This window comes from Procambarus clarkii, chromosome 75, assembly GCF_040958095.1.
Source record: "Procambarus clarkii isolate CNS0578487 chromosome 75, FALCON_Pclarkii_2.0, whole genome shotgun sequence".
Taxonomy (NCBI): Eukaryota; Metazoa; Arthropoda; class Malacostraca; order Decapoda; family Cambaridae; genus Procambarus; species Procambarus clarkii.
In genome coordinates, this window is record NC_091224.1 from 29150296 (window position 1) to 29174328 (window position 24033).

At 39.5% G+C, this 24033-nt stretch overlaps 1 protein-coding gene across 1 annotated transcript; it reads right to left on the reverse strand.

Annotated features, from left to right (window-relative positions):
• Positions 1-1166: 1166 nt before the first annotated feature.
• Positions 1167-10071, reverse strand: LOC138356912 (uncharacterized). The gene is made up of 7 exons (XM_069313445.1): positions 9809-10071; positions 9590-9676; positions 9032-9151; positions 8476-8708; positions 6094-6256; positions 5320-5426; positions 1167-3050 (listed from the first exon to the last, which is right to left on the reverse strand). The coding sequence occupies exons 3-7, from the start codon at positions 9045-9047 to the stop codon at positions 2988-2990; spliced, it is 582 nt and encodes a 193-aa protein (XP_069169546.1). The 5' UTR covers positions 9048-9151; positions 9590-9676; positions 9809-10071; the 3' UTR covers positions 1167-2987.
• Between the last annotated feature and the right edge of the window lie 13962 nt (positions 10072-24033).

Below are 24033 nucleotides of genomic sequence, written 5' to 3' on the forward strand. Positions count from 1 at the left end.
GGAAGAGCACACCACGCGAGCATAGGAGACACCAGCGAAAGAGGGGAGACGATGAACTTTGCGCCGAGCCTCGGGAAAAGACAAACGGCCGAGGACAGCCGCCTCAACTTTGTAAAGAATACACGCACGGGAGAAAGTAGGGTGGGCTTCACCGCAATTGAGGCAGCGGGCCTGGGAAGAAGTGCACCCGAACTTAAGAGTGACCCTCGCTTCCACACAGGGGACAGAGAGAGACAGGACTAGAGCATTTGAGGGTACCATGCCCAAACATCCAGCACTTACCGCAGAGCCTCAGAGAGGGAATATATTCCTGAACGGAGCATCTGACACCAGCAAGAATGACAGAGGGCAGACAGGACCTACCATCAAAGGTAACCTTCACAACCCTAAGGGGCAGACGGCGATGACCACGAGGGTGACTAGTAAATGTATCCACCTGGAGGACAGAATGACCATGGGCCTCGAGGATATGCTCGATACCCTCGTGGCAGTCCTCGAGATCCCCAACACCGTTCGCAACATGGTGCGGGAGGAGAACAGTGCCAACACTGGCATTCAATCAGGCGTTCTTTGAGACCCGAACAGGGGTTTCGCCAAGGAAGGACAAGGCGGCCAAGCGGGTGGCCACATCCTGAGAAGGAGCAGCAACGACACGGGTACCAAGACGAGTGGGGTTGAAGGTGACAGGCATCCACGGAATCGACAAGAAGCCTATGAAGGGAAAAATCATCAAGAAGAGTTGAATCCAAAAGGTAGGAGGTCAAAGTATTTAGCCCACGTATCAGGACCAAACAAATCATGGAATGAAGTAGGATGGGAAGGGAGCATACGAGAGCGGCCATGGCGGGGACGGTGATGAGAACCCTTAGAGAGAGACGGGTCGAAAGGTGCAGTAGTCACAACCCAGCAAACATTTTCACGTTTTTAAAACGTTCTAAAAACGACATTTCATTGTTTTCAGCACGTTTATAATTACGTTTTAAAAATGTTTTTTGAGAATTTTTTTATACGACCTTAGAACGTAAATAAATAACATTTAAAAAAACCTTTTTATAATCTTTTAATTACCTACATTAAAACATTTAGGGTAAATCAGGGTATAATAATTTTTTAAATTATATCTGAAATAGAAAGGGAGAGAAAGAAAGAAGACATATCTGAGAAAGAAATGGACATCCTATATATGTACGTGTAAATTACAAATAAATAGGGTACAAAAAGAGAATTAAAATATTATATTTATTTAAGATTGAGTAATACAACAAAATATATGTAATAGCTCGAAATATATAGACTATATCTATAATCCTCTAAATAAAATCCTCTAATCAATAAATCCTCTACAATAAAACCTCTAAAGGCAATAAATCCTCTAATCAAATAAATCTCAAAATAAACAATACCCAAATTTGTAACAAATTAGATGGCAAATTCCTTGGCATTCTCATTGACCACAAGCTGAATTTCCAGGGACACATTCTAAACATATCTAAAAAAGTTTCAAAAACTGTGGGCATTCTTTCTAAGATCAGATATTATGTACCACGCCCTGCCCTGGTGACTCTCTATTACTCCCTTATCTATCCATATCTCAACTATGGTATTTGTGCTTGGGGCTCTACTACCCAAAATCATTTACGTCCTCTAATTACTCAACACAAAGCTGCTATTAGGACAATATCCAATTCTGGCCCCAGACATCACTCGGTACCCCTATTCAAATCCCTGAATATGTTAGACATTAAGTCACTGCACATTCTCTCATGTGTACTATACATATACAAAACGCTAAATTGTAATGCCAATCCTGATCTCAAAAGCTTCATAGAAGGTTGTAACAGAACCCATGAGCACCACACCAGAAATAAATACAGTTTTGATATTCCTAGAGTACGACTTAATCAAACTAGAAATGCTCTACAAATCAAGGGGCCCAGAATGTGGAATGACCTTCCCAACCATGTTAAAGACTGTACCTCTCTCAACCAGTTTAAGATAAAAACTAAACACTACCTAATAAATTCCCTGTAACCTACCTCACTCCTCTATTGTCAACCCATGTCCGTTATTTTCTTTTTTTTTAATCAACACTGTTTATCAACCTATTGTATTTGTGCTGCTTTTTCAGTCATGTTCCCCCTTTTTTTTATCTTTATTTGTATTTGTTCTCAACACTTTTTATTCTTTATGCTCAATTAGTATTAAGTTCTAGATATTAATGTTTTTCTTGCCCGAAACGCATTGCGTAATAGTGGCTTTAGGCATTGTATGTACTAGCTTTATCTATATATCAATCCATTAATGTAACATCACTTGTATGTATATACCTTACCTGAATAAACATCTGAATCTGAATCTGAATCTAATAGAATATAAAAGTAAAAATCTATATAAGCAATATGTGAACACAATAGATTTCGTGATCAAGCAGCCTGTGATTCATGTCATGCTGAGTGAGATCAGCCTGACGTTACAAGCAGTTATTGTTACTTAAAACTAAAACAAGTAAAATTTCCTGAGTATACACTATATACTATATAACATAACACTATAGTTTTTCTATGACTAAAAATACAAATTATAAATCATTTATTCAAATGTTAGCACCATGCAAGAAGAGAGGAGACAGAACAAAATTAAGGCAAGGGGAGAGAAGACTGAATAGAAACAACAGAGAGGGGAGAGAGAAATGAGAGAACATTGAAGAGAAGGGGAAGAGAAAGACAAGATAAGAAAAAGATACAAGATAAAAACGACGCAAGTGAATTCTACAAATGTAAAAAGTAAAGGAAGAGAGAAGCTAGAAGAGACAGAAAACGAGAGGTGTTAGAAGAGAGGAGGAAAGGAGAGATAAAAAGAGACAAGAAAAACAGGAGAGAAACGTAAAAGAAATTAAAAAAAAAGGGACATTTGTGAGGAGAGAAAATAAAGAGACCAGAGAAGACCATATATCAAGAGTGAGGATAAACACTTAATTGTGAATTTTCTTAGTAGACATCCTCTGCCTCTTGTTGCCCCTCTTGTATACGAATCGTACTTGCAAGTTTTCCCTGAAAAGATATTAACAAAATTAATTAATATTTATTTGTTTATATAAATTACACACACACAAATATATATATATATATATATATATATATATGCAAACAAGCCTGAATGGTCCCCAGGACTATATACAACTGAAAACTCACACCCCAGAAGTGACTCGAACCCATACTCCCACAACTGGTATGTACAGGGACGCCTTAATCCGCTTGACCATCACGACCGGACATAAGGAAGTGATAGCCGAGGCTATATGAACCACTTCCCCGCCGGCACTCGGATGGTAATCTTGGGCATAGCATTTTATCAAATCACCTCATTCTTTGGGGCACACGTGAGGAACACAAAGTTCCTCACTTTGACCTCCTCAAAGTATATATTTGTGTTCCTCACGTGTGCCCCAAAGAATGAGGTGATTTGATAAAATGCTATGCCCAAGATTACCATCCGAGTGCCGGCGGGGAAGTGGTTCATATAGCCTCGGCTATCACTTCCTTATGTCCGGTCGTGATGGTCAAGCGGATTAAGGCGTCCCTGTACATACCAGTTGTGGGAGTATGGGTTCGAGTCACTTCTGGGGTGTGAGTTTTCAGTTATATATATATATATATATATATATATATATATATATATATATATATATATATATATATATATATATATATATATATATATGTATATATGTATATATATATATATATGTATATATATGCGGAAAATCCACAGAGAAATATGAAATGAGGTGAACGTTTCGGCTTTGTTAAAGCCTTTGTCAACACCAGACTGATTGAATCTGGTGTTGACAAAGGCTTTAACAAAGCCGAAACGTTCACCTCATTTCATATTTCTCTGTGGATTTTCCGCATAAAATGATCAGTGTTTTGTGATCGTCAATTGCATGTATATATATATATATATATATGAGGGAAGGGGATGTTCCCTCCATGCTGGATATTATATTTACCAGGAAAGAGGAGAGATTTATCATTCAGTACCTCCCTCCCTTGGGTAAAAGTGACCATGTCTTTTTGGGACTAAAGTATGCAATGCATTATAATCTGGAAGAAAATGAGCTTGAAGCAGTTGAAAAACCTGATTTGTGGAGAGGTCATAATGGGGAACTCAGATATTTCCTTAAGGAATTTGACAGAAACACTTGCTGTTAAGACATTAGGACATCTTCGGACATTAGGACATCTTCAGAACGAGTGGATTTACAGGTCGAGAACTGGACATAAATAGGCAGGAGAGAATGGTGGAGTGAGGCGAGGTACAATACGTGGACACTGCAGAGGGCCTATTGGCCCATCCGATGCAGCAACCACACACAGGCCCAAACATAGATTGGGAGATGGCTTCTTCAATAATGAATTGTACAAGTACTTATAACAGAAACATAATTGGATCTGCTTTTGATCAGATCACAAAAGAAAGTAAATTGAACATTAGCAGCGGTTTATATAACTTAGATCCATTTTTAATTGATCAATTAAAGGGCGATTTAAGTAGGATCATTGGAACACATTTGTCTCACTAATTCATTGTAAATATTTACTATTTTTATGCTATGATTATCCATGTTTGGGCCTGTGTGTGGTTGCTGCATCGGAAAAATTCTTGTTTCAATTTTCCTCCGTGGTCTGACACTGACTATCTATCTATATATCTATCTATATATCTATATATATATATATATATATATATATATATATATATATATATATATATATATATATATATATATATATATATATATATATATGTCGTACTTAGTAGCCAGAATGCACTTCTCAGCCTACTATGCAAGGCCCGATTTGCCTAATAAGCCAAGTTTTTATGAATTAATATATTTTCTCTAATCTTTTTCTTATGAAAAGATAAAGCTACCCATTTCATTATATATGAGGTCAATTTTTTTTATTGGAGGTAAAATTAACGTAGATATATGACCGAACCTAACCAACCCTACCTAACCTAACCTATCTTTATAGGTTAGGTTGCGTTAGATAGCCGAAAAAGTTAGGTTAGGTTAGGTAGGTTAGGTAATCGAAAAACAATTATTTCATGAAAACTTGGCTTATTAGGCAAATCAGGCCTTGCATTGTAGGCTGAGAAGTGTGTTCTGGCTACTAGGTACGATATATATATATATATATATATATATATATATATATATATATATATATATATATATATATATATATATATATATATATATATATATATATATAAACAGATAATTAGTGAAAACAAAAAAAATTTAAATTATTTTACCTTGTACCTAGATCCACCAGGTCTGTTTGGAGCATGTTTAAGTACTTCAGAAATTTGAAAGGTCACGTCTTCCACCTTAACTTGCGGATGTGCGTTGATAGATGATTCTGTAAAATTAACAGTTATTTATATAACAAATTCTGTATAACAATAATATTCTGTAAAATTAAAAGTAATTTACACATCAGATAAAACTCTCCAGAGATGGTGATACACAACATATAAAAGATAAACATATGTTCTAAAAGTTTCAGAACAAGATATGCATTTAGGAATAAGGTTTCGTACATGTAGGTAGCACATGAGAAAAAAAGTGGAAGGTGATCAAGTTTATATTAACATGTTAACGGCTTTATTGAGGCTTTGCAAGAATGAAAAAATATTACTAATATAATCTCACCGACCAATGAATTGTACACTGTTTAAAAGTCAATTATTTACATTATTATTATTATTTAATACTAATGATATAAAAATGCATTTTGCAATCTACTATTTATGCAAGTATTAACCACAGGATCATGAAATAAACTGCAAAATACTGTAAAGGATAAACCAATTAAGTTTACATTTTCCCATAGCTAAGTCAGTCAGTTCTACAGTACTAGCAGCAGAGAACAATTATGACCAACCTCTATTAAATGAAACAATCTTAAGAGCAAGTGATAGAAATATAATCATTTATACTTAATGTACACTTAATTTGAACTTAAAATTTTAATTTTTTAGTGAATTTTAAATAAAAAAAAATTATTTAATTTTTTTGTTACTTACTTAAAATAACATTATATAGTTCTTGTTTTTCTAGAAATGCTAATTTCTTCTTTTGTCCTTTTAGGCTGTATAATGACCAAAGGCCGTTTGTTCCTATCTTCTTCATCATTCTTCGAACCGTAGTTGCACAATCAGACCCACATACACTGGTTAAAAGCAACACCTAAAAGCAACAACAAAAATGTAGTACACTAGTAATTTTGATATATGTATGTATGTATGTATGTATGTATGTATGTATGTATATATATATATATATGTCGTACCTAGTAGCCAGAACGCACTTCTCAGCCTACTATTCAACGCCCGATTTGCCTAATAAGCCAAGTTTTCCTGAATTAATATATTTTCTCTAATTTTTTTCTTATGAAATGATAAAGCTACCCATTTCATTATGTATGAGGTCAATTTTTTTTTATTGGAGTTAAAATTAACGTAGATATATGACCGAACCTAACCAACCCTACCTAACCTAACCTAACCTATCTTTATAGGTTAGGTTAGGTTAGGTGGCCGTAAAAGTTAGGTTAGGTTAGGTTAGGTAGGTTAGGTAGTCGAAAAACAATTAATTCATGAAAACTTGGCTTATTAGGCAAATCGGGCCTTGAATAGTAGGCAGAGAAGTGCGTTCTGGCTACTAGGTACGACATATATATATATATATATATATATATATATATATATATATATATATATATATATATATATATATATATATATATATATATATATATATTGGTGTATACTGGCAGCAGGTTTTCTTTCAAACATGTTTCATTGAATATGACCGCATATTCTGTATTTATTATTTTCTGGTTTAGGGCTTCTATCCCTCTAACTATTTTCTTAGCATCAGGGCTTAATTGAAATAGGAGTTCTCCAAAACTCATTTTCGTACTTTTAAGGTGAAGAAAAGAAGTGATTTACTATAGAGTGTATTACACTTATTTATATAATTTGCACGACGTTTCGAACCTCCATGGTTCATTCTCGAGTGAACAGATCTTACAATACTCTTAGAGAGTTCTCTTAGAGTTAGTTCTCTTAGAGAGAACAACAAGAGAAAACAAGAGAAATGTTTCTAACAAGAGAAATGTTGAACAAGAATACTTGCATAATAGACAAAACCCAAGATGCAAGAAGATTACAAATTCTTGAGGCAATTCACATAAGAATAGAGCGACCTACCATGAACACCCAAATCACGGAACTATTTACTCTACCTACCATGAGAGTAAGGACAAGACAAGAACATATCGATGCCAACACAGAAGACAATGTCCAACATAACATGCCAATTACACTGGATTAATCTTTGTTTAGATAGGAGATGCCTCGTATGGGCCAATAAGCCTTCTGCAGCCTCTATGTTTCACCTCACATTTATCCCTTATGTATCCCCCCATGTTTTCACCTTCATTGTATTATCACCTGACCCAGTGCGGGTATAAAATCAACTAGTATTGTAAGATCTGTTCACTTGAGAATGAACCATGGAGGTTCGAAACGTCGTGCAAATTATATAAATAAGTGTAATACACTCTATAGTAAATCACTTCTTTTCTTCACCTTAAAAGTACGAAAATGAGTTTCGGAGAACTCCTATTTCAATTAAGCCCTGATGCTAAGAAAATAGTTAGAGGGATAGAAGCCCTAAACCAGAAAATAATAAATACAGAATATGCGGTCATATTCAATGAAACATATATATATATATATATATATATATATATATATATATATATATATATATATATATATATATATATATATATATATATATATATATATCATAACTTATGATAAGGCATCTTATCATAAATAACATCTCAACAAAAATCACATCATTCTAGGAGGTGATTTCAATATTGACCTGGGTCTACAAAATAACCCTCTAGTTGATTATTTCCATAACAGCATGTAATCCTCTATGATAATCCCCACAATCACCAAGCACTAGACCAAAGTTCTCAAGTCAAGCCTAGCCTCGGGCCGGGCTTGGGGAGTAGAAGAACTCCCAGACCCCCATCAAGCAGATAAGTGTGTGTGTTATGAAGAGATACATCTCAACGACTAACAAAATTAGCAAGAGAAATATAGTCGTTGAAATGTAAGCCTCATCCTAACCATACACTCAAGACCTTGAGAAAGCACTCAGGAGAGTGTGAAAGACTCTGTGTTAATATTACATAATTTACAAATACATAAGTGTTATATTTTATCCTATCCTATATAAACAAGATTATATCATTATTCTTATTATTTAGCAATTTTATCTTTTCTGCATGAACTATCAAAAAATTTTAATTAGAAAATTAGCAAATATCTGTAATATTTAAGATGAAAAATTGAAGGAAACATTACTGTTAAAATACCACTTACAAATTTTGTTCTGAAACTCGATTCCGCTAACTTCCTATTGAGAATATTAAGATCACCTTCTGCAGCAATAGGATTTGGTATTAGATCTTCTATGATCTTGTCTGTTTCTTTTGTAGTCAAAGTTGCTTTCAATATCTTCACATCACTTTTCAGTTCATTCACATCACTTTTCAGTTCATTCACATCACTTTTCAGTTCATTCACTTCAGTGTATATGGCCTGCAACATGTTACCTGGAAATTTATACAGTATATAGAAATTGTACATGCTATTATATTACATATCTTGAATGTACATTTAAAATAAAAGCATTATAAAGTATATTTTAAAATAACTGACACTGAGAAAGCACCCAAAAAGTAGGCTATGACTGATGTGATAGATAATGGGATAATTTCTTAGTAATTATGAAACTGCTTATATAATTGGAAGCAAATTCAGCAATCTAACCTGCTCAGTTTGCAGTCTACTTGAACATGAAACTTATGCCTATCACCCATAGGGTACATATAGGTTATAGGCTACATAATAAATTAATTAAACTTTCAAAACTTACTCATATTCTGCATCATTTCTTTCAAACTCCCATCGTTCTTGTCTGGTGACTTTGGGTCGAATAAATTCCTTGACCTTGGAGTCCTAACGACTGAAGTACTTGGCGTGACCAGCTCATTGTCTTTAAGATTGCAAGATTTAGCTATTAAAATCTAACTACTGTACTGTATAATCAACAAATTTCATGAGCTTTTACTACTGCATACTAATATTATAAGTTATACTATATGTCTACATCACATTTAAACTACCCAACATCAGAAAGAGGGTGAGCCAACATCAGAGAGGGGGGGGGTTATCATGAGGGAGAGGAGGGCCAACATGAGAAGAGAAGAAAAAAGAAAAGAAAGAAATAAATAAAGAAAAAGAAAGAAAAGAAAGATAGAGAGACATACAGAGACAGACAGACACATACACACAGAATAAGAAGAGGTGACAGAACAAAATTAACAAAACAAATTTCAACATGAGAAAAGGGAGGTCAACATGAGAGAGAGAATGAGGGTCAACATGAGAGAGTGGGTCAACATGATATATATTTTAAATAATTACTTATTACCTTCATGAAGAAATACTGATGGCGTCAACGGTGTATTGTGAAGTGTAGTCTTCACTGGAGACTGCTTTTGTAGGACTGTTCTATTAGCTGAAAAGGAGTTATGTTTATTTCAAACACTTTTTAACCAAATAATATTTTTAAGACTTTAATATAGTTTGAACTAACATGAGAGAGGTGGGGGTCAACATGAAATACACATTTTAAAAATTAACTTATTACCTTCATGAGGAAATACTGATGGCGTTGAAGGTGTATTGTGAAGTGTAGTCTTCACTGGAGACGGCTTTTGTAGGACTGTTCTATTAGCTGAAAAGGAGTTATGCTTATTTCAAACACTTGTTAACCAAAATATATTTTTAAGACTTTAATATAGTTTGAACTAACATGAGAGAGGTGGGGGTCAATATGAGATACATATTTTAAAAATTAACTTAAGGTAAGGGACAAATTAACACGTAAGGTAAAGGTAAGATAAAGGACAAATTAACACAAATTACAAAAATTTGACAAATTTGACAAATTACAAAAAGAAAAGTAATAACAAACCTGCTTGTTTCTAGTGACTAGATCAAAGGAAAACCAAAATTTCCCTGAACTGTGACAAGTGAAAAGCACCTGCTAGACAAAGTGGGAAAAGTTCACTAGACCCCATATGCACATAAAAGAATAATATACTTAATATTAAACAATTAGAAATAAACACATATTTCTATACAGAAATTCCAGATAAGCATAAAAATTACTCAAAGCTTCTAGTACTTCCAGAAGGAATTAAACAAAAAAAAAAAAAACAGCAAGAACTAAGTTTAGAGCAGTTTTTAGTTTTTTTTAAACCAAAAGCATAAATAACCAAACAAAGGAAGCATGGTTAAATATCAATTTAGAACTTTTAATGTTATTTACTACTAATCCTTACATTCACTTAATATACCAGAATAATATGGTATTTGCGGAGGACTTATTTCTTTTGAAGGTGTATTCTCATATGAAGATGGCGAACACTTCTTCTTGGATTGAGACGAGTGATGATTGCCTGAAATTATTTAAATTGCTTAATGTATTGAATGGCATTTTTCAAGTTGCAAATTTTTTTTAAATTACTGTAGTAGGTTATCAATGCTTACGTTTGTTATTCTCGGAATTCTCTTCTTCATATTTGAAGCATGGTTTCCTTTTTCGTTGTCGAGGATAGCCCATATCGTCTTCAGTTTCGACATTTGAAGTGTCTTCTGCAGCTAAGCATCTTCGTTTTGCAACGTCAAAATCATCTGTAATAATTGAATATAATTAGTAATATATCAGCGAGATATATATTTATCGTTACCTAGTAGAGTAGTGAACACTAAGAAATAACTTAAATCAGCTTCCTAAAGAGATGTTTAATAAAACGACGTACATGATTTGGAACTTATAGCTGGGGCACAAAAGTCTTAAGTAGCTATGAGGAAACCCATCTTGTGATTAAAATATAATTATAATGCTGTTTTTGTCTGCAGTGTTAAAGTTATGGTGAATGAATGAATAGGTGTCTTGTATCTTAAATCTTAATAATTATAAATTTAATACCTACCAGTTGTTGATAGGATTGTTGATACGACATGCACTCGCCAATTTGTCGTGTCTGGCTTTTCGTGCTTTTGGGCACTAACTGTATGCCTGCTCTGTGGCCACCAGCACAATATTTTTTCCTGAAAAGTCGAAATAAACTGTTACATGCTAATTTTAGCACTAATTTGGAATATTTTTAAAGCAACTCAATATATGCAATTTTTTAGTTTCAAAGTAATGCTTACATCATCAGATTTTTCAATCCAGGTTGTGGAGATGATACCTACACTACGATCATTGAAGCCTACCACTGCATACCGCTTTTCAGATGTCATCTACAAAATTGAAAAATCTTATTAAGGGTTGTTCTCCCCCAAAAAAGAAATTAGCATAAAGTTGGTAATAGATTTACTTGATTGTGTCAATCATAGATTAGCCACATTTGTAAATGATTTTCGGTTGGTATAAACAGTAGCTGCCATGTATGGACTAAAAGGCTTAATACAGTTTTATCTCTTAATGTGCTCTCAAAATATTAATAATTTTCATGAAATACAGGGTAATGGGATTTTTAAACAGGTAAATATTGGTCAAAAGATAATAGCTTTAATAAAAAACAAAATTGTGAATCTCATTAACTTACAATATTAGTTCAAACTATTATTAAAGCATGGATACAGTATTTAAATACGTACTTGTCATAAGTCATGTAGTATTGACAGAAAAGTATTTGCGCTTTCTGTCTCGATCATCATACCTGTGCGGTTTAGTTTTCTTGCTGGAATCACCTTCATGGATGAATTCCTAGTAAGAACCTTAAATGCTCCAATTAATTTGGAGTTACAAGGTTTCTCAAAGAGAGGTATACTTCTCGAATATACCCTGCAAAGGAACATGCTGTCTCCATTTTCATCGGTGTCACTGACAGTGTCCAAAACTTGGCAGCAAGTTTCATTATTCAGCAAATAGGCATTGTTTGGTGCCTTGATATATATATATTTTATGTTCTGTATTTGGTGTATAAATCCTTTGAGCATGCTGCATCTCTTTCAGCCTCTTTGCAATTTGAACAAGAGGGTTTTTACTTGATCGAACCATATTCTTAACCTGCTGCAGGTAATTTTCAAATGGAAATGCTGAACATCTGTCCAAACTACCAAACTCTTTGGCATCAGAGGATATGTGTGTTAGGCAGTGTACATTGTACACTAAAAAATCCTTACCATACAGCTCACGAGCCTTTAACACAAAGTACAGCAAAAGATCATGTGCATATTGGCTGTAATTTAACTGAATCAATTTAGGTGATACAAGAATAGAAATGGCTACACTCAGAGTCAGGAAATGGTCATACAATTCTTTGGGTAAGATTCCCTTCAGTACAATCTTACCGGTGTAGAGAAGGAGTTGCCTGTATTCAGTCGCTTTCCATCTATCAACCTCTGAAAGACTTCGAGGTTTACGTGCAAAGTGCATAGGCACAAATTGTGTTAGTTGAATTAGACGCTGACTAATTTCATCAACTTGGCGAGCACATAATTTTACGTTTTTATTTCGTATCCAGGCAAGAAGTAACCTTTTCATAACCCCAAGACATATCTGATGCATATAGTCTATGGGAAAGTACTCACCATATTTATATTTAAGTCACAGAATGGTGATCTACCATGGTGATGTTGAGAATTAGATTGATTACGAAAATCTTCATCTGTTCTGAGTTGTAAATTTTTCACTTGTTGATAACTCATTCTTCCATTCCAAACACCCTCTTGGGTACATCTATCACACCCAAAGTAGCCAGAGTGGAGTTTGATTGCCTTCACCATTGCTTTTGCTGGGGCATCACATATGACTCCTTTTAGTTTTACTGGCAATGTTTTGTCATCATTTTTAAATCCATAGTGCATAATTTTTTTCAAATCCTGAATGAATTCATTTAAAAAATCTAAATCACTAGGTTTAGAGCTTCCGTATGTGAGGACTACTGGGAAAACTCTTATAGGTTTGACATTATTGATAGCACAAAGAACAGGCCATAAACTTTCATTTTTACTTCTAAATATTGGCAAACCATCAATGTTGCAAATTAAAGATATTTCTGCCAAATCTCTTATTGTTGATTTAGGATACAGCCTTAAAGTTTTCAACATTTCCTCCTCTAACCCCAAGTAGATATACATCATGCCTGATTTAGTCTCAGTAGGTATATGTTTAACTGTATTCAGTAACGAACGAGCTGTTTTTGGCAAGTCAGCATGTCCCTGTTTTCTCAATTTTTTTAATAAATTATCAATGGCATTGTGTGTTATGCCATATTTATTAACCCATACTAACAATACATCTGATAATGATTTATCATCCTCATCACCACTGCTCTCTGACTCTGATGATATTGGGTCATGCTCATCAATCATGTCCCAAGTCCAATCTCTCTCTCTCTGACTTTCCAGAGATGATGCATCTTCATTGGCTCCACAACCAATATTAGGTTCTGAATTAGATGACAAAGCAGCATGGTCATCGTCTATGCTGTTTGTTGTAACATTGGCCAAAGGATCCTGATTCAACAACTGAATCTCAACCTCATCACTATTTTCATTTTTGCCACGCTGGGATGCCTGTTCTTTTAGGCGTCGCTTTTTGGCCCGTGACATACGCTGCCATCTTGTGTGGTATTCTCTTCTTTTTTCTATAATGTGTGCATACATTCTGAAGGAGAAAGGCCAAGTGCTACATTACCAATTACTATTACAAGATTATTAGTAAAGTACTGTACTGCAAAAAGCAAATAAAATGGGGTAAACTAAACTTTGAAAACAAATAATAATTAAAACAGGTAAATTAGTAAAATAACAAAGGCTTAAGCAGACATGACTCTGCTTAAGCCATGTAAAGCAGACAGATAAGATGGCAATATATAAGGGGAAAAAATTAAAAAGCTAGGATATAAAACTAATTGAGATCAAAAGCATAAATTACTATAGGGGAAAAAATAACAAATGACTTCATAAAAAAATTATCCAATTGCCAACAGCAACTTGGTAGTACGAGTCTAAGTCTAAGAAACAAACAAAATTTAAATGCTGTTATCTGCAATGAAACAATACATACTATTGCACGTACCGAAACATTGATGAATGTAAAAAATAGAGGTGTGAAAAAAAGGAGGTGTTATACCAAAACAGATGCAGAACTAGGAAACAGGATTTCCTCAACAGAAATTTTGAAATTGTTCACAATTTTTGTTAGACCAAAGTTGGAGTATGCAGCAGTTGTATGGTGCCCATATCTTAAGAAGCATATCAACAAACTGGAAACGGTGCAGAGACATGCCACTAACTGGCATTAACTAAATGCCAAAAAATATGCCAAATATACTACATAAATATACATACTACACATGCACAATAATTGTCCTGGGTCCAATGTCCTGGGACCTCTGATATTCATAAAATATATATATATATATATATATATATATATATATATATATATATAGGGCCATCAACACACCTCCAGCTAGGGCCACCAACACACCTCCAGGGCCATCAACACGCCTCCAGGGCCATCAACACAACACCACCATCAACACACCTCCAGCCAGGGCCACCAACACACCTCCAGGGCCACCAACACACCTCCAGGGCCACCAACACACCTCCAGGGCCACCAACACACCTCCAGGGCCATCAACACGCCTCCAGGGCCATCAACACAACACCACCATCAACACACCTCCAGCCAGGGCCACCAACACACCTCCAGGGCCACCAACACACCTCCAGGGCCACCAACACACCTCCAGGGCCACCAACACACCTCCAGGGCCACCAACACACCTCCAGGGCCATCAACACGCCTCCAGGGCCATCAACACAACACCACCATCAACACACCTCCAGCCAGGGCCACCAACACACCTCCAGGGCCACCAACACACCTCCAGGGCCACCAACACACCTCCAGGGCCACCAACACGTCTCCAGGGCCACCAACACGTCTCCAGGGCCATCAACACACCTCCAGGGCCATCAACACACCTCCAGGGCCACCAACACACCTCCAGGGCCACCAACACACCTCCAGGGCCATCAACACGCCTCCAGGGCCATCAACACAACACCACCATCAACACACCTCCAGCCAGGGCCACCAACACACCTCCAGGGCCACCAACACACCTCCAGGGCCACCAACACACCTCCAGGGCCACCAACACACCTCCAGGGCCATCAACACGCCTCCAGGGCCATCAACACAACACCACCATCAACACACCTCCAGCCAGGGCCACCAACACACCTCCAGGGCCACCAACACACCTCCAGGGCCACCAACACACCTCCAGGGCCACCAACACGTCTCCAGGGCCACCAACACGTCTCCAGGGCCATCAACACACCTCCAGGGCCACCAACACACCTCCAGGGCCATCAACACACCTCCAGGGCCACCAACACACCTCCAGGGCCATCAACACACCTCCAGGGCCACCAACACACCTCCAGGGCCACCAACACACCTCCAGGGCCACCAACACACCTCCAGGGCCACCAACACACCTCCAGGGCCATCAACACAACACCACCATCAACACACCTCCAGCCAGGGCCACCAACACACCTCCAGGGCCACCAACACACCTCCAGGGCCACCAACACACCTCCAGGGCCACCAACACGTCTCCAGGGCCATCAACACACCTCCAGGGCCACCAACACGCCTCCAGGGCCATCAACTCAACACCACCATCAACACACCTCTAGCCAGGGCCATCAACACAACACCACCATCAACACACCTCCAGCCAGGGCCATCAACACACCATCCAGCCTACCACCACAAGCTTATATATATACTACACATGTCTAAGAGCAAATAAAAGAAAACAGTTACCTTAACTATTGAAGATGCAGCAGGATTTTGTGGATAAGCCAACAGCAGTCCCTCTCGACACGGTTTTAAAATGGCGGCGACTACCACAACATGCAACGAGCCTAAAGAATGTCCAGCGCTAGCATTATCTAAACGCTATTATATATTATCAAGCAATACGGAAATCTAAAATAAAAAAAATGATACAAATAATTGTATTAAATATTTATTTGCAATTACAATACCTCGGGAATATATTTTTGCGTTAGCAAAACATATTAAGTTTGTATTTAGTTTAACTCAAATTAAAAAATTCTTTACAAATTCATTCATGTTTTTATTCATGTTGTTCATGTTTTTATGTTAAAATGTTTTTGTTGATTTGTTTGTATATTTTCATAAGTAAAGCATGCTTACCGTCTTATTCCAAGTTTTATGATAACTTTACAAGGTTTAAAACAAAGTTCAATATATATTCTGGTTTTCACACAGGAATTATACGTTAATATAACATCATAATAACGTAATGATGTCGTGTAAATAACGTTATACTGACGTCATATAAATGTTATATTTATGTTATAAGAACGTAAATTGGATAGCTTTACAGAAAGTAAACAAAAAAAAAACTAAATGTTGACTGAAAATTATTTATTCTTAAATATAAAGCATGAAAACATTATAATTCCATAGCATTTACTATTATTTTTAAATTTTTACATAAATCTTAAAAAATTGTGTCTCAAGAATATATGTTTTTAGTTATATCCTTTGGTTTTAAGAACGTCAGATATACGTATTTATGTCAAAAGTTACAGTATTACCTTTGTGGGACCATTTAAAAACGTCCACAAACGTTCTGTGTTTGCTGGGAAGAAGAGATGGAGCCGTGCAAGGGGACAAGACAGTCACCACAGCAGGCTTGGGGCTCGACCCAACCAGAGGAGGAGTCTGGTCTGGGCCTATACCGGGTCCTGTAGCGGGGGCTACAGATCCCGGTCTTCCAGGACGGTTCGACTCGGGGGGGGGGGGGGGGGGCCCTGGTCGCCCACCCCCATGAGCCTGGTTAAGAGAAGTCAAGTCGTCATCCATTCAGCAAACCAATATACAAGGAATGGGACCTGGAACCAAAGGATATCACCTACCCGGGCAGCTAGGGAGGCCGAGCGCGGGCCTGTGCAGGAAGGGCGTGTCGTCCCCAGTGGTGCTCTCCTTTTTAACAGGGGAGTCCTACTACTTTGTTCATTCTCCCACACTGGTGCTAAGACCCCAGTCCCTCTATCGCCCCAGCCTGGACACCCAACCATCTGCTCAGGGCGGCCTCTCACAGGCGACCCCTCCAGCGGGCGGTCCGATGGCTCACAAGGCCCCTACGTGATGCCCTTCAGCACGTACACCACCCAAAGAGGGGGCAGGAGAGGGGGCACAGGCAACCCACACCGATCCCAGGGAGGTGTACGTGAGCCCCTCACCACGGCAAGGAGGCACCACGGAGGCGTAGTAATGAAGAAAACCTTGTCAAACTTTTTATAGCTTTATTATTGATGTTAGAGTTTTAAATACGGGCATTTGTTGAATTCTAATCAATTCCCTTACCTCAAACCTTAAGTATTTCAACAGGAAAATTTAAATTACAATTAGTAGACATTTATTCAAGAAATCACAGAAAGTGTTCCATCACTAGAAGATGGTACAGAATGTAAGCAGCCACCAGAGTCCTTGGTTAGAGTCTTTAGTACCTAAACCTGAAAAAAAAAATTAGGATCATTAAAAAAAATTTGAAATTTAAAAAAAAAAAAAATCAGTAACAATAGCTACAAGTGATAGATCGCCATGCAGGAACTCTTTCCCATTGTTCCTGTGGGAATTTGTAAGCCTTCACTTTCCTGCCACGGAGTGATCACTTTCTTCACATTTCAAGTAACTAGATTTCATGGCCTCTTGTACCCAGATACTACCGCAAACATTTAAGTTTATGTACGGTTATTTTTGTCGGTAAGAAACTGCACGTACTCTTTTTACATAACAGGTTAGTCAAGTTTTTACGTTATGGCAGAAGCTAACAGTCAAACTCAAGGCGAGTTAGTAACTTTGTTAAAAGCTTTGCAAGCGTAAACACTAACCAAGATTTTAATTATTCTGTTTTGTTCTCCAGGTATCAGACTGATCTATGCTATCTAGTAGCGTCTTCAGAGGATTTAAGATTTTTTTTTTTTTAAAAAACCTGGTAATCTTTCCGAGCAATTATCCTTATGCATTTTAAGATGTAAATGCAGTAGCTGGCTCAATGCAGGTATCCTAGACAGTATTACCAGTAATCTGGTAATTACTCTAGATATGCTAAGTAAATGTTTATGTGAAACTTTACCAAAAACAGAACTTTCAGTCCTAAGAGTTTTATTAGGTTGGATTAAAAAAAAAAAGTAAAAAAAAAATTAAGCAGTCATTTCTTCAAAGATCTCAATGCTGTAATTTTTCTGGCATTAAAGATAAAGAATCAAATTAAAGTTACTAAATTGTCGATAGCGAGATTAATAGTCCGTGGAGGTTCTGCATGGATGTAAATCTCAGCACCTATATCTAAACTGAATTTTAGAAGAAATTTTAGAAGAAACTTTAGACTAAACAGCAATTTTTGCCGTTTGGCAAAGCTAAAAAATTCTGGCGAGGACAAAGTTTTAGTCCCAACTGGAATACTCATCCAGTAACATATGCACGAAGTTTGTCAGAAGATAAAAACAAGCAGTGCATTATGTACAAGGTTTGAATACATAGGGTGTTAAAGACTCGCTACAAACACCCCCTCATAGATGGTTGGGATCATTAATGAATTGGTGCGTGGATGAGTCAGAGGGGAAACGGACGAGCGAATGAGTGAACTTCGTAAATGTGTACACGTAATGTACACATTTACGAAGTTTGTACCATAAACAACTTCATAACTTTTAAGATACAGGAACTATTCGTGTCCGCACCTGTGTCTACCATAGAGCCCGTCGTCGTAGTACTGTTGATAACCGTGGCCGTACGTGGGACGATACCCGTAGTTGTCCTGGTAGTAACCTTGGCCATACATTGGCTGGTACCGACGATCGTGAAAATATTGACCAGTCGAGAAATGTAGTAGAGCCATGAGCACTATCAGAGCTGCTAGGCTCTGAAAACAGCGTTTTAGTCAAACTTAAACAAGTTTTAAGATATAAAATTAATAATTCAATAACTTAATAATTATTAAATTCCACGAATAATTTAAAACCATACTACACTTACAACACAACGCATATTAAACATGTTGAATACACAGACAACACTGAGAGTCTCCCAAGCTGTACTGACGCTCCACACCCAAGTGACCCGGTTATATATGCTCCGCCAACACAAGCGGGACCCCGAACAAGCCAGGCTAATGTTGGCTCCAGTCGTCTCGTTTATGAGGGTCGAAACCTCGACCACACGTCTCCACAAACCAACCAATGGCATTCACTCACAGGCAAACAAGGCAGTCAACACCCGTCGGTTCATTGTTGAGGTGTTGACCCATTATCTGCCCACATGTTCCCATCCCCAATTGACTCTACAAACTTGTTAGTGGGAAGAACCATGCACTCCAAGTTAAACAGTTCAGTGAGTTACCAAATGTATACTTCCCAGCATCGGGCCGAGTAACATTGATGTTCCCAAAATAATGAGGAGGTAATGAGGGAAGGAACAAGCAGAGGGAAGAGCCTCTCCCAGGTCAACTCTCCCATGAGGGACTCACAGAAGGAGTGCCCCCCCCCCCCCAGTACACTCTTCCTTGAGGGACTGGCAGTAACAACACTTGCCAAGTAGTTTTTTCTTTCTTTTTATTTGGTAAACACAAATACAACATAACAGAAAAACATCAACATCAACAGTCACATTTACAAGGCAAGAATCACAAGAACAAAACTCAAGTACAGGAAAACAAACACACACAAACAAATGCTGTACAATGCAGGAAATGGAAACATAAACATAGATAACATTTAAACACAGTCAGAAAAGAAAAAGCACCAGAGCATTATAACCCAACAATAACCAGGTAAAAAACACATGAAAAAATAACGTATCTCACAGCACATCAAAACAGATAAATAAAGCAACACAAATCTAGAACCACACACAGTCAATCCTCAATATATTTATCTGGAAATAGACGACGCAGGTACTTCTTCCTGTAGGCATCCCACCGAGCCCACACCTCTGCAGACGCGTTAACGTGACCACGTGATCCCCGCGGGCGATACATGGAATCGGGAACATCCAGCTCGGCGCCCTCCACGACGGATGGGGCGAGGCGGAAGTCACGGGAAGAGGCCACACAGAGCTCTTCGGAACAGACGGTGGAACCACATGGAACTGAAGCACAGGAGCCGGCCGGACACAGGCCAGCAACTTAGCGGGCAGAGTCGCAGGGGACACAATCATAGAGGGCGATGGTGCAGGGGCCGACACCACAGGGGACGGAGTAACAAAGGACGGCTGAGCAGAGGGCAACCGCGCAGCGATCAGCATCACTGAGGGCAGATGGCCGGAAGGCACAGGCATGGACGCCAGAGGCACGGGGCCGCCAGAACAGAATCTTTCTTAAGAACCAGCACCAAGTCCCCTCCCTCTCCCGCAACCTCGGCCGGTGCCACAACCTCCCAACACGGGGAACCACCATCCAGGGACGCAGAGGCAGCCGGAGAACACACCGGACCAGGGCCAGGCGACAATCCCACCACAGGACCCACCACCCAACACGGCCCACAGGAGCCGCAGGCACTCCAACAACGTCGCCCACATCATCATCCACAGAAGACGAACTTCCGTAGTCCCCAAAATCCCTCACGTCGGCCCAGGCCTCACTACGAGGTGGAGACAGACTCAAAGTTCGCCGCGAACACTTGTACACAGGTCGCAGGTCGTCAGAACTATCACCCCCGTCAGGAAGCACCGTAGCAGAACCTCTGGTCGGCCGCGCAACTCCCCGCAGCGCACAATCACTAAACATCGCAGCCTCACCAATCCGGGGAACAGGACCACACCATACACCCTAGGAGACATCACAGCGTGCACGTCGACACAGGCCGAAGACAGCTGCCGGGGCATCCACGTCCGTGGGCATGAGACCACACACCACAGGAGACACAACAGGAGATGAGGCAGGTAGGGGTAGCTCAGGTGCGGGAGCCGGGGATGCACTAACTACCACCCCGACTCCCACAGCCACATCGAGGCTGGCATCGGAGACTGGCAACGGGGCACCAGACGACTGGGAAGTATCACTCAGCACACAGCGGCACATTCCGACAGGTCCGGGACCGCTAACGGGGGAAAGTCCTCCTCCCTGAAGAGGTTCACAGGCCCGACCCGGCTCGCATCACAACCCGCAGTCTGATGGTCCGAGAGTCCGCACCGGAAACAAGTCCGGGGCTGACCCCCATAGAACACGCGTACCATGAAGCCCAGAAGCTGGAGAGATGAAGGGATGGCCTCCTTCAAGCGTAGCGCCACAGTGCGGGTCCCATTCGGGACACCTTTCCACCACCTGGAGGAGACAGCATTCATCTGGACACTCAAGACCCGCCCATACCGGGTATAGTGACGCTGGAGAAGGGAGTCAGGGAACTCAAAGGGAGCACCATGAACTGCCACACAGGTAGTCTCACTGCACCTGTCCGACACTTCCGCCGAACCACCACCCTGGCAGAGTAAACGTCCTCCCGTCATATCGGTCCACAAAGTCACGATACACAGCTGTGAAGCAGAATTTCACAACAGTTCGATGCCCGGATACAAGTTGAACGGCGCACACAGACGCTATACTCACCCACAACATATCAATCATGACCACTTCAACGGCCGGGTAAGACGGTGGGCGGGCCAGTAAATTACAGTCCAATGGTATCCTTCCGCTTCACAGGGGGGAAGGGGGGCCGCCATCCCTCCAGCCGCCACGGCCCCAAGGGCCCGCTCACAAACACGATCAGTCACTGGCCAGCAAACCAAGCACTTGCCAAGTAGTTGTGCATTTTCAAGATGTTTTCAAGCTAGATAGTATTATTAAGAATGTCACAACAGCCTGGCTCATCCTAAATACCAAAGTCACACATTAGACGCTAAGAGTTGACCAGGCTTCTCGCAGTCCTTATCTTGATAACTTTCCCCCGGAGACCAAGTGTAGGTATCCTGATGTGGGTATAGTGCTGTGGGTATGGTGCTGTGGGTATATTGTTGTTGGTGCTGTGGGTATATTGTTGTGTGTATGGTGCTGTGGGTATGGTGATGTGGGTATGGTGCTGTGGGTATATTGTTGTGGGTATGGTGCTGTGGGTATGTGATGTGGGTATGGTGCTGTGGGTATATTGTTGTGGGTATGGTGCTGTGGATATGTGATGTGGGTATGGTGCTGTGGGTATATTGTTGTTGGTGCTGTGGGTATATTGTTGTTGGTGCTGTGGGTATATTGTTGTGGGTATGGTGCTGTGTGTATGTGATGTGGGTATGATGCTGTGGGTATGGTATATTGTTGTGGGTATGGTGATGTGGGTATGATGCTGTGGGTATGATGCTGTGGGTATGGTGATGTGGGTATGATGCTGTGGGTATGGTAATGTGGGTATGATGCTGTGGGTATGGTGATGTGGGTATGATGCTCTGGGTATGGTATATTGTTGTGGGTATGGTAATGTGGGTATGGCGCTGTGGGTAGTGTTACGGGTATAATGATGTATGTTATGGGAATAGTGATATGGGTATGGTACTGTTGGTATAGTGTTGTAGGTATAGTGGTGTATGTATAGTGCTGTACATACCTAGTTGTGCTTGCGGGGGTTGAGATTTGTCTCTTTGGTCCCGCCTCTCAACCGTCAATCAACTGGTGTACAAATTCCTGAGCCTACTGGGCTCTAACTTATCTACATTTGAAATTGTGTATGGAGTCAGCCTCCACCACATCACTTTCTAATGCATTCCATTTATTAACTACCCTGACACTGAAAAAATTCTTTCTAACGTCTCTGTGGCTCATCTGGGTACTAAGTTTCCACCTGTGTCCCCTTGTTCGTGTCCCACCCGTGCTGAAGAGTTTGTCTTTGTCCACCCTGTCAATTCCCCTGATAATTTTGTACGTGGTTATCATGTCTCCCCTTACTCTTCTGTTTTCCAGGGACGTGAGGTTCAGCTCCTTTAGCCTTTCCTCGTAGCTCATTCCTCTCAGTTCCGGGACGAGCCTAGTGGCATACCGCTGAATCTTCTCTAACTTTGTCCTGTGTTTAACTAGGTATGGACTCCAGGCTGGAGCTGCATATTCCAGGATTGGACTGACATAAGTGGTATACAGGGTCCTGAACGATTCCTTACACAAGTTTCTAATAGCAGTTCTTATGTTGGCCAACCTAGCATATGCCGCTGATGATATCCTTTTGATGAGGGCCTCTGGGGACAGGTTCGGTGTGATATCAACCCCCAGATCTTTCTCTCCATTTGACTCTTGCAGGATTTCACATACCAGATAGTACCTTGTGTTCAGCCTCCTGCTCCTTTCGCCTAATTTCATTACTTTACACTTTCCTGAGTTGAACTTTAGCAGCCATTTTCTAGATCATTCCTCCAGTTTGTTCAGGTCATCCTGTAGTCTCTGTCTATCTTCATCTGTCTTCTCATAATTTTTGCATCATCAGCAAACATTGAGAGGAATGAGTCTATACCCTCCGGAAGTTCATTTACATATATTAGAAACAGGATGAGTCCAAGTACTGAGCCCTGTGGGACTCCGCTGGTGACATCTCGCCTCTCTGATGTCTCCCCCAGTTCCTCACCATTACTCGCTGTTTCCTGTTGCTTAAGTACTCCCTTATCCACTGGAGCATCTTCCCTTTTTCTCCTACCTGTTGCTCCAATTTTTTAACAGCCTTTTTTGGGGTATTGTGTCAAAGGCTTTTTGGCAGTCCAGGAAAATGCAATCTGCCCACCCTTCTCTTTCCTGCTTAATTTTTGTTGCCTGGTCATAGAAT